Here is a 15,585-nt window from a genome sequence, read left to right on the forward strand (position 1 = left end):
CGCCTCTGTTCTCTCTCTCACTCCAACTGAAATTTTGTTTCCCTTTCCACCTCCCCTTTCTGGTATGAGTTACTCTCTTTTCCTTTATCATCCCCCGACCCCCACTTGTAGGTCAAGCATCTGTTCCTTCCATCCCACCCTCTTTTAACATAACAATTCCCTTCTATACCGCATAATCTGTAAGTTCAATGTGGCTTACAAACTTTAACAAAAAGTACAAGCTGGAAAAAGTTAATTAATTGGTGAACAGATGTGTCTTTAATTGCTTTCGAAAATGATTATAGGATATGGAAGTCATAAGAACATAAGCAATGCCTCTGCTGGGTCAGACCTGAGGTCCATCTTGCCCAGCAGTCCGCTCACGCGGTGGCCCAACAGGTCCAGGACCTGAGCAGTAATCCTCTATTTATACCCTTCTATTCCCTTTTCCAGCAGGAAATTGTCCAATCCTTTCTTAAATCCCAGTACTGTACTCTGCCTTATAACGTCCTCTGGAAGCACATTCCAGGTGTCCACCACACGTTTGGTAAAGAAGAACTTCCTGGCATTTGTATTGAGTCTGTCCCCTTTCAACTTTTCCGAATGCCCTCTTGTTCTTTTATTTTTTGAAAGTTTGAAGAATCTGTCCCTCTCTACTCTTTCTATGCCCCTCATGATCTTATAAGTCTCTATCATATCCCCTCTAAGTCTCCTCTTCTCCAGGAAAAAGAGACCCAGTTTCTCCAATCTCTCAGCGTATGAAAGGTTTTCCATCCCTTTTATCAGACATGTCGCTCTTCTCTGAACTCTCTCGAGTAACGCTATATCCTTCTTAAGGTATGGCGACTCCGGAAGAGCATTCCAGTTTTCTACCACTCTCTGGGTGAAGAACAACTTCCTTATGTTTGTACGGAATCTATCCCCTATCAATTTTGGAGAGCACCTTCTCATTCTCCCTACCTTGGAGAGAGTGAACAACTTGTCCTTTTCCATCAATTCTATTCCCTTCAGTACCTTGAATGTTTCAATCATGTCCCCTCTCAATCTCCTCTGTTCGAGGGAGAAGAGGCTGAGTTTCTCTAATCTTTCGCTGTATGGCAACTCCTCCAGCCCCTTAATCATCTTAGTTGCTCTTCTCTGGACCCTTTCAAGTAGTACCGTGACCAGTAGTACGGCGACCAGTGCTGGACGCAGTAAATAATAATAATAATTTTATTTCTTATATACCGCTATACCCTAAGTTCAAAGCGGTTTTCAATGAGAGTCGGGCCAAGAGAGAGTGCAGAGTTTAGGAGACAACAAGGTACATATGTTTAGAACAAGATATAAGATACAAGCTTTGGGACCAGAATCTGAGATACATTAGCTTTGGAACAGGATATCTAAGATACATTGGATTGAAATAGGGTAAATCTGAATGGGGCAGTTTGCAAGAAGATATGGCTGGAAAAATACAACTGGTTGGGGTAGCTTGCAAGAATATACAGGCGATTAGAATACAGGAGTTAGCAATATCAGGCGAGGTGATTTGGGTCAAGTTACAGAACGAAGGGTTCAGACCAAGGTACAAGAGATTAAAGCTGCTTACAGGAAGATAATTACAATAAGAGTAAGATACAGGATATTACAATGTGAGTAAGATAGTGGAAGATATTTACAATGATACAGGGTGTTACAATGTGAACAAGATACAGGAGATCAGCGCTGTTTATAGGAGGATATTTACAAAGAGAATATGAGAGGATTACAGCAATATACGTCGAAACGGGAAGGGGAAAGGTAGTGGATGGGCTTTCAGGGGGGTTACAATTGGTAGAGGAAAACTAGATGGCGTTGAAGAGACGGGTCTTCAGTGATTTTCTGAAGTCTGCTTATGATGCGGCCTCGAGAATTGGTTTTGCTAGCCATGTGTTCAGTTTAGCTGCCTGGAATGATAGCATTCTGTCTAGGTACTTCTTGTAGTGACATGATTTCAGTGATGGGTAGATAAAGAGGTTTGCTTTGCGAGATGACTTATTCGGGCAGTTGGTGAAGAATTGGGAAGCTAGGTAAGTTGGTAGTATCCCGAAGATAGCTTTGAAGCTGATGCAGGCAAACTTGAATAGTATTCTGGATTCTACTGGCAGTCAGTGAAGTATTTGGAGATATGGGGTGGTATGTTCCCATTTTTTTAGTCCAAAGATGAGTCGGACTGCGGTGTTTTGGATTAATCTTAGCTTGTGAAGTGACTTTTTGTAAGCTCCCAGGAATATGATGTTGCAGTAGTCCAGAGTACTCAGGATGGAGGCTTGTACAAGTAGTCGAAAGGATGATTCGTCGAATAAATTTTTGATGGTGCGGAGTTTCCATAGAGTAGAGATACATTTTTTGAACATTAGATCTGTATGTTTTTCTAGTGTTAGATGTCTGTCAAGGGTAACCCCTACTATTTTTAAAGATTGAGCAATTTCATAGTCTCTGCCGTTCACGTGAATCTTATTGTCTTTTATCTGCTCGTTGGGAGAGGCCAGGAAAAATTTAGTTTTTTCTGTGTTCAGTTTGAGTTTGAAGGCCTTCATCCAAAGTTCTTTTTGGTTTAGGATATTGGATAGGAGATTAATGAAATTCGGCGAAATATCAGATAATGGAAGCACGATGGTGATATCGTCAGCGTAAACGTGGAAGGTGAGATTTAAGCTCTGTAGTAGGTGTCCTAATGAGATGAGGTAGATGTTGAAAAGGGTCGGTGACAGCGGGGAGCCCTGGGGAAGTCCGCAGTTGTTATTCCAGCTGAAGGAGAATTTGTCATCCTTGAGTACTTGATAGGATCTGAGTTCAAGATATCCCCGGAACCAAGAATGAGTGTTTCCTGAGATGCCTATTGATTCCAGACAGTTCAGCAAGATGGAGTACTCCAGGTGAGGGCGCACCATGGCCCGGTACAGCAGCATGATAACCTTCTCCGATCTGTTCATGATCCCCTTCTTTATTATTCCTATCATTCTGGTGGTAGATGTGTGGAATAGTCTCTTGGTAGAGGGTGGTGGAGAATGTCTAAGCGATGACCACAAATGCTCGCAGTCTAAGCAACAAAGTTCATGATCTGCAAGCCCTGATATTAGAGGCAGATCTAGATATTGTTGCTATCACAGAGACATGGTTCAGTGAATCACATGGATGGGATGCAAACATACCGGGATATAATCTTTTTAGGAAGGACAGAGATGGTCATAAAGGTGGAGGAGTAGCTCTCTATGTAAAGATCAATATCCAAGCGACCGAAATGCAAGGAACCTGGGGAGAGGAAGAAGCGATATGGATTGCTCTGAAAAGAGAAGATGGAACTTCTATCTACGTGGGTGTAGTCTACAGACCTCCGACTCAATCGCAGCAAATTGATAAGGATCTGATTGTGGATATCCAAAAGTTTGGAAGGAAAGAGGAGGTTCTGCTGTTGGGAGATTTCAACCTGCCGGATGCGGACTGGAATGTTCCGTCTGCGGAATCGGAAAGTAGTAGGGAGATTGTGGATGCCTTTCAAGAGGCTCTGCTCAGACAAATGGTGACGGAACCCACAAGGGAAAAAGCGATATTGGATCTGGTCCTCACAAATGGAGAGAGTATCTCTAATGTTCGAGTGGGTGCTCACCTGGGTAGTAGCGATCATCAAACGGTTTGGTTTGATATAACGGCTAAAGTGGAGAGCGGCCGCACGATACTTAAAGTCCTAGATTTCAAACGTACGGACTTTAATGCAATGGGAAAGTACCTGAAGAAAGAGCTGTTAGGATGGGAGGACATAAGAGAAGTGGAAAGACAGTGGTCTAAGCTGAAAGGAGCGATAAAAATGGCTACGGACCTTTATGTGAAGAAAATCAATAAAAACAAAAGAAAAAGGAAGCCGATATGGTTCTCCAACCTAGTGGCTGAGAAAATAAAGGCGAAAGAGTTGGCGTTCATGAAATATAAAAAAACCCAAGAAGAGGAGAGCAGAAAGGACTACAGGGTGAAACTGAAAGAAGCCAAGAGAGAGATACGTTTGGCGAAGGCACAGGCGGAAGAACAAATGGCTAAAAATGTAAAAAAGGGAGATAAAAATTTTTTCAGATATATTAGTGAAAGGAGGAAGATAAAAAATGGAATTGCTAGGCTAAAAGATGCTGGGAACAAATACGTGGAGAGTGATGAGGAGAAAGCAAATGTGCTAAACAAATACTTCTGTTCTGTGTTCACAGAAGAAAATCCTGGAGAAGGACCGAGATTGTCCGGCAAAGTTACACGAGAAAATGGAGTAGATTCTGCGCCGTTCACGGAGGAGGGTGTTTATGAGCAACTTGAAAAACTGAAGGTGGACAAAGCGATGGGACCAGACGGGATCCATCCCAGGATACTAAGGGAACTCAGAGAGGTTCTGGCGAGTCCTATTAAAGACTTGTTCAACAAATCTCTGGAGACGGGAGTGATTCCTGGGGATTGGAGGAGAGCGGATGTGGTCCCTATTCATAAAAGTGGTCACAGGGATGAAGCAGGAAACTACAGGCCGGTGAGCCTCACTTCAGTTGTTGGAAAAATAATGGAAGTGTTGCTGAAAGAAAGGATAGTGTATTTCCTTGAATCTATTGGGTTACAGGATCCGAGGCAACATGGCTTTACAAAAGGTAAATCGTGCCAAACGAACCTGATTGAATTTTTTGATTGGGTGACCAGAGAGCTGGATCGAGGACATATGCTAGATGTAATTTATTTGGATTTCAGCAAAGCCTTTGATACAGTTCCTCATAGGAGGCTGTTGAACAAACTTGAAGGGCTGAAGTTAGGACCCAAAGTGGTGAACTGGGTCAGAAACTGGCTGTCGGACAGACGCCAGAGGGTGGTGGTTAATGGAAGTCGCTCGAAGGAAGGAAAGGTGACTAGTGGAGTCCCTCAGGGTTCGGTGCTGGGGCCAATCCTGTTCAATATGTATGTAAGTGACATTGCTGAAGGGTTAGAAGGAAAAGTGTGCCTTTTTGCAGATGATACCAAGATTTGTAACAGAGTAGACACCGAAGAGGGAGTGGAAAATATGAAAAAGGATCTGCAAAAGTTAGAGGAATGGTCTAATGCCTGGCAACTAAAATTCAATGCAAAGAAATGCAGAGTAATGCATTTGAGGATTAATAATAGGAAGGAACCGTATATGCTGGGAGGAGAGAAGCTGATATGCACGGACGGGGAGAGGGACCTTGGGGTGATAGTGTCCGAAGATCTAAAGGCGAAAAAACAGTGTGACAAGGCAGTGGCTGCTGCCAGAAGGATTCTGGGCTGTATAAAGAGAGGCGTAGTCAGTAGAAGAAAGAAGGTGTTGATGCCCCTGTACAGGTCATTGGTGAGGCCCCACTTGGAGTATTGTGTTCAGTTTTGGAGACCGTATCTGGCGAAAGACGTAAGAAGACTTGAGGCGGTCCAGAGGAGGGCGACGAAAATGATAGGAGGCTTGCACCAGAAGACATATGAGGAGAGACTGGAAGCCCTGAATATGTATACCCTAGAGGAAAGGAGAGACAGGGGAGATATGATTCAGACGTTCAAATACTTAAAGGGTATTAACGTAGAACAAAATCTTTTCCAGAGAAAGGAAAATGGTAAAACCAGAGGACATAATTTGAGGTTGAGGGGTGGTAGATTCAGGGGCAATGTTAGGAAATTCTACTTTACGGAGAGGGTGGTGGATGCCTGGAATGCGCTCCCGAGAGAGATGGTGGAGAGTAAAACTGTGACTGAGTTCAAAGAAGCGTGGGATGAACACAGAAGATTTAGAATCAGAAAATAATATTAAAGATTGAACTAGGCCAGTTACTGGGCAGACTTGTACGGTCTGTGTCTGTGTATGGCCGTTTGGAGGAGGATGGGCAGGGGAGGGCTTCAATGGCTGGGAGGGTGTAGATGGGCTGGAGTAAGTCTTAACAGAGATTTCGGCAGTTGGAACCCAAGCACAGTACCGGGTAAAGCTTTGGATTCTCGCCCAGAAATAGCTAAGAAGAAAAAAAAAAAAAAAAATTTTAAATTGAATCAGGTTGGGCAGACTGGATGGACCATTCGGGTCTTTATCTGCCGTCATCTACTATGTTACTATGTTACTAAGAAAGTGTGGGACAGGCACATGGGTTCTCTGATGGAGAGGAGGAGATAGTGGATGCTGCATTTGATGTTTATCTACCATCATGTTTCTCTTTTTCTATTTCTGCATCGATCTGCCATTTCAGCCCATTTCACCGCCTTGCATATGTTGGAACACGTTTCTGCACTAAAATCTGGGTGTTGAATTAGCACTCTATAGAAATCTATGTAGTATGCTCCTTTGCAAAGAGTGTGCGTTCTTGATGAGAATGGGAAAAAAAACCCAAAAATGTTTTACCAGCTTTTCCTTAAAACATATATTATTTCCATTGTAAAATGGGAAATACACGTTTACATGTATAAATGCTGCTATTTACACATGTTGATGTTCTAAAATAGCTTCCATGTTGCCACAGCTCTGGGCTTTCACAGCCAATCAGGTATTGAAAAGAGGCCAGCAGACTACTTGTTCTTATTCAAAGACCAGTTCTTTTATAAAAATTTTTAGTCTTGGTGTCTTTGATTTACAGGTAAACACAGTGGTGAGTGGGGCCTTGGACAGACTGCACTATGAGAAGGATCCATGTGTGAAATATGACATTGGACGTAAGCTATGGATCTATTTACATCGGGATCGTAGTGAGGAAGAATTTGGTACGCTATATTATACTATTATTTACAAAACATTACAGTAGTCCAATCTCTTCAATACCATAGTTTGCACCACAATTCTAAAATCATACCCTGATAACATTGTTTTTTTTTTTTTTTTACTGTTTGGATCTTTTTGTGATTTATAATTTTTATTCATTTTCAAATTTTACATAAAGTGTACAAAATATTGAAATATAATTAATGAATACACAATATCACTTTTATATCTAATACATATTATTCTAAATATATTTTTATCCCTTCTCCCTCCCCCCACCCTTCTAGTATTTTTCAATCATATATTACATATTGTATATCATATTATATCATATTGTGTAAAAGTTGTTTTCATTACCCTCCCCTTCATGTGTGTCACAAAGAAGATATTGAAAAGAAGAAAAGAAGAAGAGAAATCCTACTAATTATTCATTACAATATTTTGTCAATGGCCCCCATATTTTTATAAATTTAGTATATGTCCCTCTTTGTATTGATATTGCTCTTTCCATTTTGGATATATGACATATTGTATTCCACCAAAATGTATAATTTAGGTTACTATAATTCTTCCAATTGTTAGTTATATGCTGAATGGCAACCCCTGTCATGACTAATAAAAGTTTGTTATTTTCTGGTGAAATTTGACTTTTTTTCCTCATCATCATTCCAAATAACACTGTATCATATGATATTGCTATATGATTTTCCATCAATTTATTAATTTGTGGCCAAATTGCATTCCAAAAACTTTTAATGTAGGGACAATGATAATAAATGATCCAACGTCCCAGGTTCCAGACTACAGTGCCAGCATCTATTAGACCTGGAACTATCTAATTTTTGCAAACGTGTAGGGGTCCAAAAAGCTCTATGTAATAAAAAGAACCAAGTTTGTCTCATAGATGCTGACACTGTACATCTCATTCTCCAAGACCAAATTAGTGGCCATTGAGATGCAGTAATTTTATGCTTAATCTCAATGCTCCAAATGTCTCTTAGACCATTTTTTGGTTTTTTAGTCAAATATCCAGATATTAATTTATACCACAATGCGGCTTGATGCCCTAGGAAGTCTGCTTGAAAACATAAGAACTTTAAACTATATTGATTATTCAATGTTTTCCATTCAGGGAACCCAACCTGAATGGCCTGCTTCAATTGCAACCATTTAAAACTTTGTGTTTTACTAAGACCAAATCTATGTTGCAATTGTGAAAATTCCAGCAGTTTACCTTCTGAAATAACATCATCTAGAGATCTAATGCCTGCAATAATCCAGTTCTTCCAAAGGATTTGAGCTCCGCCAATTTTGATCTTGGAGTTTATCCATAAAGATTGATTAGTTGATTTGTTTATTGGGATGGGTGTTAATTTACTTATAAACCTCAACGTTTTCCAAGTATCCATTAATATTTTATTTTCTCTGTATCTTCTAGGTATGTTAATACTTGGAAGATGAACTAAATTTAGGGGAAACATAAGGCGCCATTCCAAATACAACCAATCTGGTGCATTATCTATAAGTTCTGGGAGGATCCAATACATACCCTGACATAGAATATAGGCTTGATGGTACCTATAGAAATTTGGAAAATTTACCCCTCCCTCCTTAATTGATTTTTGCAGAGTTACTAAAGCTATTCTAGGTGTTTTACCAAGCCAAAGAAATTTTGTTAAAATGCTATTAAGCTTTTTATAAAAGGACCCCTGAAAATAAATAGGTATCATACTCATTTGGTAACAAACTACAGGCAACATCATCATTTTAATAGTTTGAACTCTCCCCCACCAAGAAATATGTAAAGGGTTCCATTGCTCACATAACTCTGTAACTCTTTTCAATACAAATTTTTCATTTTCTTTTACTGTATCTTCAATTGTATTTTTAACTTGAATGCCAAGATATTTAAATCCTTCTTCTTTCCATATGAACGGAAAAGCGTCAAATAATCCTTTTACACAATGAACATTTAAAGGTATAATTTCAGATTTATTCCAATTAATTTTATAACCTGAAAATTTGCCAAACATATCAATTAATTCCAATAGACAAGATAAGGTAGACTCTGGATTCCTCAAATAAAGTAAAATATCATCCGCATAAGCCGAAATTTTATATTCCATATCAGAATATGGAATACCCTGTATCCCCCTTGCTTGCTGTATTGCTAACAATAAGGGTTCTAATACAACACCAAATAACAAAGGAGATAAAGGACAACCTTGTCTAACTCCCCTCTGCAATTGAAAACCATCAGATATCATATTATTAATATTTAATCTTGCAATCGGGAAGCTATACAAAGTTTTTACCATTTGTATAAATCCAGAACCTATACCAAACCATTCTAAAGCCTGATACATAAAATTCCATTCTACCCTATCAAACGCTTTTTCTGCATCCAATGAAACTGTAAAAGCCGGTTCATCCATTTTTTTTGATAAATTTAACATATGAAACAATAATCTAGAGTTATTAGAGGAATGTCTTTTAGCAACGAAACCCGTCTGATGCGTGTCTATAATATGTGGGAGAGCTTTGGCTAATCTCAATGCCAAAATTTTCGCCAAAAGTTTATTATCCACATTTATTAAAGATATAGGCCTGTAGTTTGAAACCAAAGTAGGATCTTTATTTGGCTTAGGCAAAACAATTACTATTGATTCAGCCATAGTACCTTTAATATCACCTTTTATAAGTTGTGTCTGATATAAATTTAGTAAATATGGGGAAAGGACATTTTGAAATGTTTTATAAAATTCTACTGTATAACCATCACCACCTGGAGCGGATCCAACTCTAAGAGATCTCAACGCTGTTTCTAATTCTTTTAATGATATAGGTTCATCTAAACTCCGTTTTATATGATCAGGAATCTTAGGTCCATTAATAGAATCTAAAAAATTTTTACCATCTTTTTGTCTCTCCAAATAAGGCTCGGAAGAATACAGGTCCTTATAAAATTTTAGAAATTGTTTTAAAATTATATTTGTTTGATTTGTTATTATACCATTATCATCTTTTATCCCATTTATATTAGTTCTTCTTTTTTTTGCTTTAAGATAATTTGCCAATAATCTTCCCGCCTTATTAGAATTTCCATAATACATTGCTTGCTTGGAAAACAAATCTCTTCTTATCATTTTTGAAGTTAATTCATTATATTTACCTTTTGCTTTCAAAAGAGCTTGCAAAACCTCATGTTCCCATTTACTTACCAATTTAGCTTCTAATATTTTAATTTCTTTTTCTAGTTCTATATACTGCATTTTAATCTGTTTCCTAACAAAAGCTGAATATGATATAATATTACCCCTCATAGTTGCTTTAAATGCATCCCATACATTCTCAATAGATGTATCCTCCACTAAATTTATTTGAAAGAAATCATTAATTTGTTTTTTAAAATTTTCCAAAAATCTGTCATCCACAAGCAATGCATTATCAAATCTCCAAAGAGGTCTACCATTCTCCAATTGATCCAATTGTAATTCTATCCATACTCCCGCATGATCCGAAATAATAATAGGATCTATGGAAGCTTTAATAACCTGTTGCACCTTATTTGTTGAAACAAAAATATAATCTATTCTTGAAAATAATTTATGAACCTGTGAACAAAATGAAAATTCCTGATCATTAAAATGAAGAATACGCCATATATCCTTTAAATCACATGATTGAGCCAAATTATCTAAACCTAAAGATTTTATGCTTTTACCTGGTTTTTTATCCAATAATGGATCCATTACAGCATTAAAATCTCCAGCCACCACTAAATTAGAAGCAGCCAGTGGTAACAACATACTCTGTAACTTTTTAAAAAATTCTGATTGATTCGTATTAGGGGCATATATATTGAACAACGTCAGGGCATTATTTCCCATACTTATATCAATATGTATCCATCTTCCATGTGGATCTGAATTTATTACCTTAAAATTGGCCATACATTTTTTATTTATAAGAATTGCTACCCCTGCTTTTTTACCTGCTGCTGGAGCAAAAAAACATTCCTTTACCCACCCATCCTTTAGTTTTTTTGATTCCTTTATATTCAGATGAGTCTCCTGCAAACAGTAAACATCCGCGTTTTGCTTTTTTAAAAATGCTAATACCTTTTTCCTTTTGATTACATGATTCAGGCCATTGACATTAATAGAATATATCTTAAAAGACATTATATATTTTAAAACTTATCATCATAATCTTTTTCCTTTCTTCCTTCATATTTAAAATCCAAAAAATTTTCTCTATGACACACATTTTTACCCCTAAAGTATCCAATCCCTTATTAATCTTTTCCTTAATCATTCTAGTAAAACCCATCTTTTTCCCACCCTTTCCCCCCCAATATAATGACTGCTTAAGGACACACATTGGAACAGCAACCCGAACATTCCCCTCCCCTCTAGGCAACCAATATTTAATTAATATCCCCTTTATCATTTCTTAAAATAAATTCATTAATCTTTCACATTGTATCTTAGTATATCTCCTTCTAAACATAAAATCTTTTTTTTTTCCCTTTTTTTTTTTTTTACCATTTTACCATTTTCGAAATAATTACCGTATTTTCGCGGATATAACGCGCGCGTTATACGCGTTTTTACGTACCGCGCATACCCTTCGCGCGTTATATGCCTGATCGCGGTATACAAAATTTTTTTTACATATTTCACACCCTGCCCGACGCCCGATTCATCATCCGGAAGGATGCTCGCACCCCCACCGCTCGCACCCCCACCCCGAAGGACCGCCGACTCCCCGACAATATCGGGCCAGGAGGGAGCCCAAACCCTCCTGGCCACGGCGACCCCCTACCCCCACCTCGCACTACATTACGGGCAGGAGGGATCCTAGGCCCTCCTGCCCTCGACGCAAACCCCCCTCCCCCCAACGACCGCCCCCCCCAAGAACCTCCGACCGCCCCCCCAGCCAACCCGCGATCCCCCTAGCGACCCCCACGACCCACCCACCCCCCTTCCCCGTACCTTTGGTAGTTGGCCGGACAGACGGGAGCCAAACCCGCCTGTCCGGCAGGCAGCCAACGAAGGAATGAGGCCGGATTGGCCCATCCATCCTAAAGCTCCACCTACTGGTGGGGCCTAAGGCGCGTGGGCCAATCAGAATAGGCCCTGGAGCCTTAGGTCCCACCTGGGGGCGCGGCCTGAGACACATGGGACAGGACTTCAAGGGGGGACAGGACTTCAAGGGGGACAGGCAGACCGAAGGGAGTGAAAAAGCTATAAAATAAACCCACTAGCGTGTCAATGTGTTGAGAGGAAGAGGTGGTCTGGGAAATTCTGCTGAGAAAACTCCGGGTCGGGACAGCGCACGGAGAGGCGGGGCAGTGCACGGAAAGTCAGGGCGGGTGAACGGTGAGTCGGGGCAACCAGAGGAGAGTCGGGGAGGGCGAAAGGAGAGTCGGGGTGGCCAGAGGAGAGTCGGGCAGCATGCGCGGTATACCCATGAGCGCTGTATACAAAAGTTTCCGTACATACAAGTGTGGTTTCTGCGCGCTATACCCGTGTGCGCGTTTTACACGGGTGCGCGTTATATCCGCGAAAATATGGTATATATTCTATCTGTTATATTAACCTTTGATAACTTTAACCATATTTTACTCCTAACATTCCATTAATGTATCTTTATCCACTCATCAATCTTTAATTTATATTTCCCCAATATTTTAGTTTATATCACAAAATTCTATCATAAACATATATTTAATATAGTAATGTTATTTTTTCTATATCTCATATATTCTATTCCAGCAATTCATATCTTCCTTTTAATATATAAAAATAAATATCCATATCTTAATATACTTCTTTAAAAATTGATTATAAATTTATAATTATTATCATTTATTTATATTTCAACAATTTTTTTTTTTTTCCTTTCATTCTAAAAAATGAAATTTTTAATATATTTTTATATTTTTCCTCTTTTTGAATTAATATCAAATCCTTTTTGAAACTATAATATTACAAAATCAAAATTTATAATTAATATTTAGTATATTTTTCTTATTTATTTTACATTTTCATTTCCTTTCTTTTACTTGCATCTAAATGTCATAGATCATGTTTTCTTGTTTATATCCTTCTTCCCTTTAGTCTCTTGAGTGTCATTAGTCATTTTATTTAATATCCTTTTTTCCATTCTGCTTTCTTCTTTTACCAAATTGTATCATTATTATCTGGTATATTCTTCTTTTTTTCCTCCTTTTGTTATTTATTCAAGTTTTTTATTACTTTATGATCACTCTTTACTCCAATATGAACAACTGGGTGAATTCAAAAAACAAAATTGTTCCTAAATGTCCATGACAAAAAACAAACTGATAAAGGAACAATGCTACTTCAAAAAACCTTTGAACCTTAGGTGGTGCTCAGATTCCAAGATGGAAAACAAGAGACCTCAATATGGGGACTTAACCCCTATAGAGACTCTGTGGTATCTATCATTGCACCGTGTAAGAGATTTATGTGAAGTACTTGTTGGTGATAGACTCGATGATATGTTTAGTCTCTATCTTCAAACATTTCAAAGTAGAATAAACTTTAAATTGAGTGAACTTGAAAAAATGAACCCTGCATTACCAACGCTTCCTGTATTTTACAGCTAAGTTCATTTTTTCAAGTTCACTCAATTTAAAGTTTATTCTACTTTGAAATGTTTGAAGATAGAGACTAAACATATCATCGAGTCTATCACCAACAAGTACTTCACATAAATCTCTTACACGGTGCAATGATAGATACCACAGAGTCTCTATAGGGGTTAAGTCCCCATATTGAGGTCTCTTGTTTTCCATCTTGGAATCTGAGCACCACCTAAGGTTCAAAGGTTTTTTGAAGTAGCATTGTTCCTTTATCAGTTTGTTTTTTGTCACTCTTTACTCCAGCCATCCAACTTTTATTTTTCTAAAGTTTAAACTCTTGAGTTTCCAGTCCATCTTTCTTGTCTATTTCTTCTTTATATTTTTTTTTTGTCTTTTTCTTTAGTTTGTTTTATTTCCTGTTCTTTATTTCATATTCTTCTTTCTTCAGTATTCCAAAGTCTCACAATGTACATCAAAACCAGTCTTAAAATCTTCTGATCATTTCAATATCCATTATGTTAGAATGACATAGGTTCTGATTTTGAAAGGAAGGTCTTTAGTTTTTCCGGATCTTCAAAATACAAGGATTTATCTCCAGAAGATACCCTCATTTTTGCTGGGTAATACAAACCATATTTATATCCCTTTTCCTTTAATTGAGGTCTCAAGTCTAGGAATCTCTTTCTTTTATTTGCTGTGTTTTTAGCAAAATCAGGCAAAAACCATATTTTGGATCCTTTGTAATTTAAATTTTTGTCTTTCTTGGCAGCATTTAAAATTTCTATTGCTTGCTGGTATCTTAGCATTTTAAATATTAATGGTCTTGGTCTGCCTTGATTTTCCATATTTTTTACTGGGATCCTGTGCGCCCTTTCTATTTCTAATGGTTGTTTAAAATCCAATTGCAGTATTTTGGGAATTAGATTTTCTAAAAATTGTATGGCATTTTTCCCTTCCAAATTTTCCTGCATTCCAAAAAGTTTTATATTCTTTCTTCTTCCTCGGTTTTCATAATCTTTCAGCTGATTTTTCAATTGAATCAGTTCCAAACTGTCATTTTTACATCTGTTTCCTTCACATTCTAAAACCTCCATTTTAGTTTCTAAGTCAGTTGTTCTTTTATTATTTATTTCCATCTGTCTGTGGATATTTAATATTTCTTCCTTCATTTCAGTCATATTACTCACAGTCTCTTTAAGCATTTGTTTAATTTGTCTCAGTTCCTCCATAACTTCTGCTTTGCTCAGCACATCCGACTCTTCAGCAGGAAGCGGGACCTTACTCGGTGTAATTTGATCCTGCTTCTGCCTTTTTGCCGACATACCAGTTTCATTTTTATTTTGTCGGGTGCTTGCCATGCTCCTGCACTTCTTTTTATATTTTCGCCGATTTTATTTTCTCCACAGTCGTTAGGACCACGAAGACTTCTGTCAGCCACAATGTCTAATAGCTTGCCTTCGATGTTGTGCCGCCCAGCACAGAGAAAAAGCCGGTGAGGAAGTAACAGATCTTTTTTTTTTTTTTTTTGCTCCCTTCCCTCAGGGCTTTATTTTAGTTTCGGCGGAGGAGGGTAGTATCAAACTGCCACAGTTTCAGTATCGACAGGCACTATTTTATCTCCTCAGTGATCTTTAAGATCTTTAACTTCTGTCAGCCACACTGTCAGTAACTTGCCTTCGATGCCGCGCTGCTCCAGCACAGAGAAAAAACCGGCGAAGGAGAAACAGATTTTTTTTTTGGCTCCCTTCCCTCAGGGCTTTGTTTCAGTTTCGTCGGAGGAGTTTCAATATCGACTGCATTAGTTTTTCGCCGAAATCGGCATGAAGGGGATAACTTTTTTTAATAGCCGTTGCCTAGTTGAAGAGGAGCGCCGCGATCACACGTCCATTTTGTGTGCGCGCTAAGCCACGCCCCTGATAACATTGTTTTTAATCTACTTAGAAGGTGCTTTTGGAAAAAAGGATTTAACAGTAGCCAATATCTCTGTTCTCTCATTGACAAAGTAGAGTCCAACAAGATGCTCAAGACTTTTAATTTTTTTTGCAACCAGGATTGTCTCTTGTTGTAGTCAACCCAATGTAAATTGTAAAGAATAATACAGAATGAGTCAAGAATGTCTGTCCATTTATCTTTTCTGTGAGTGTGTGTGTGGTTGGGGGGGGGGGGTGGCGGAATTACTCGCCAAAAATTTAATGGGATGAAATGAAAACTGGCATGGGAAAAAAATTATTGAACAGACTTTAAGTCTGAAAATCAGGCCAGATGA

At 38.4% G+C, this 15,585-nt stretch overlaps 1 protein-coding gene across 3 annotated transcripts in view; it reads left to right on the forward strand.

Moving 5' to 3' along the window:
• The window catches only part of NFRKB (nuclear factor related to kappaB binding protein), a 203,937-nt gene that overhangs the window by 136,680 nt on the left and 51,672 nt on the right, over positions 1 to 15,585 (forward strand). For all 3 annotated transcript variants that reach the window (XM_033918440.1, XM_033918442.1, XM_033918443.1), the window contains one exon: positions 6,585 to 6,708. In XM_033918440.1, the coding sequence (XP_033774331.1) occupies positions 6,585 to 6,708 (124 nt within the window). The remainder of the gene's footprint in view (positions 1 to 6,584; positions 6,709 to 15,585) is intronic.

This window comes from Geotrypetes seraphini, chromosome 13, assembly GCF_902459505.1.
Source record: "Geotrypetes seraphini chromosome 13, aGeoSer1.1, whole genome shotgun sequence".
NCBI classification, from domain to species: Eukaryota; Metazoa; Chordata; class Amphibia; order Gymnophiona; family Dermophiidae; genus Geotrypetes; species Geotrypetes seraphini.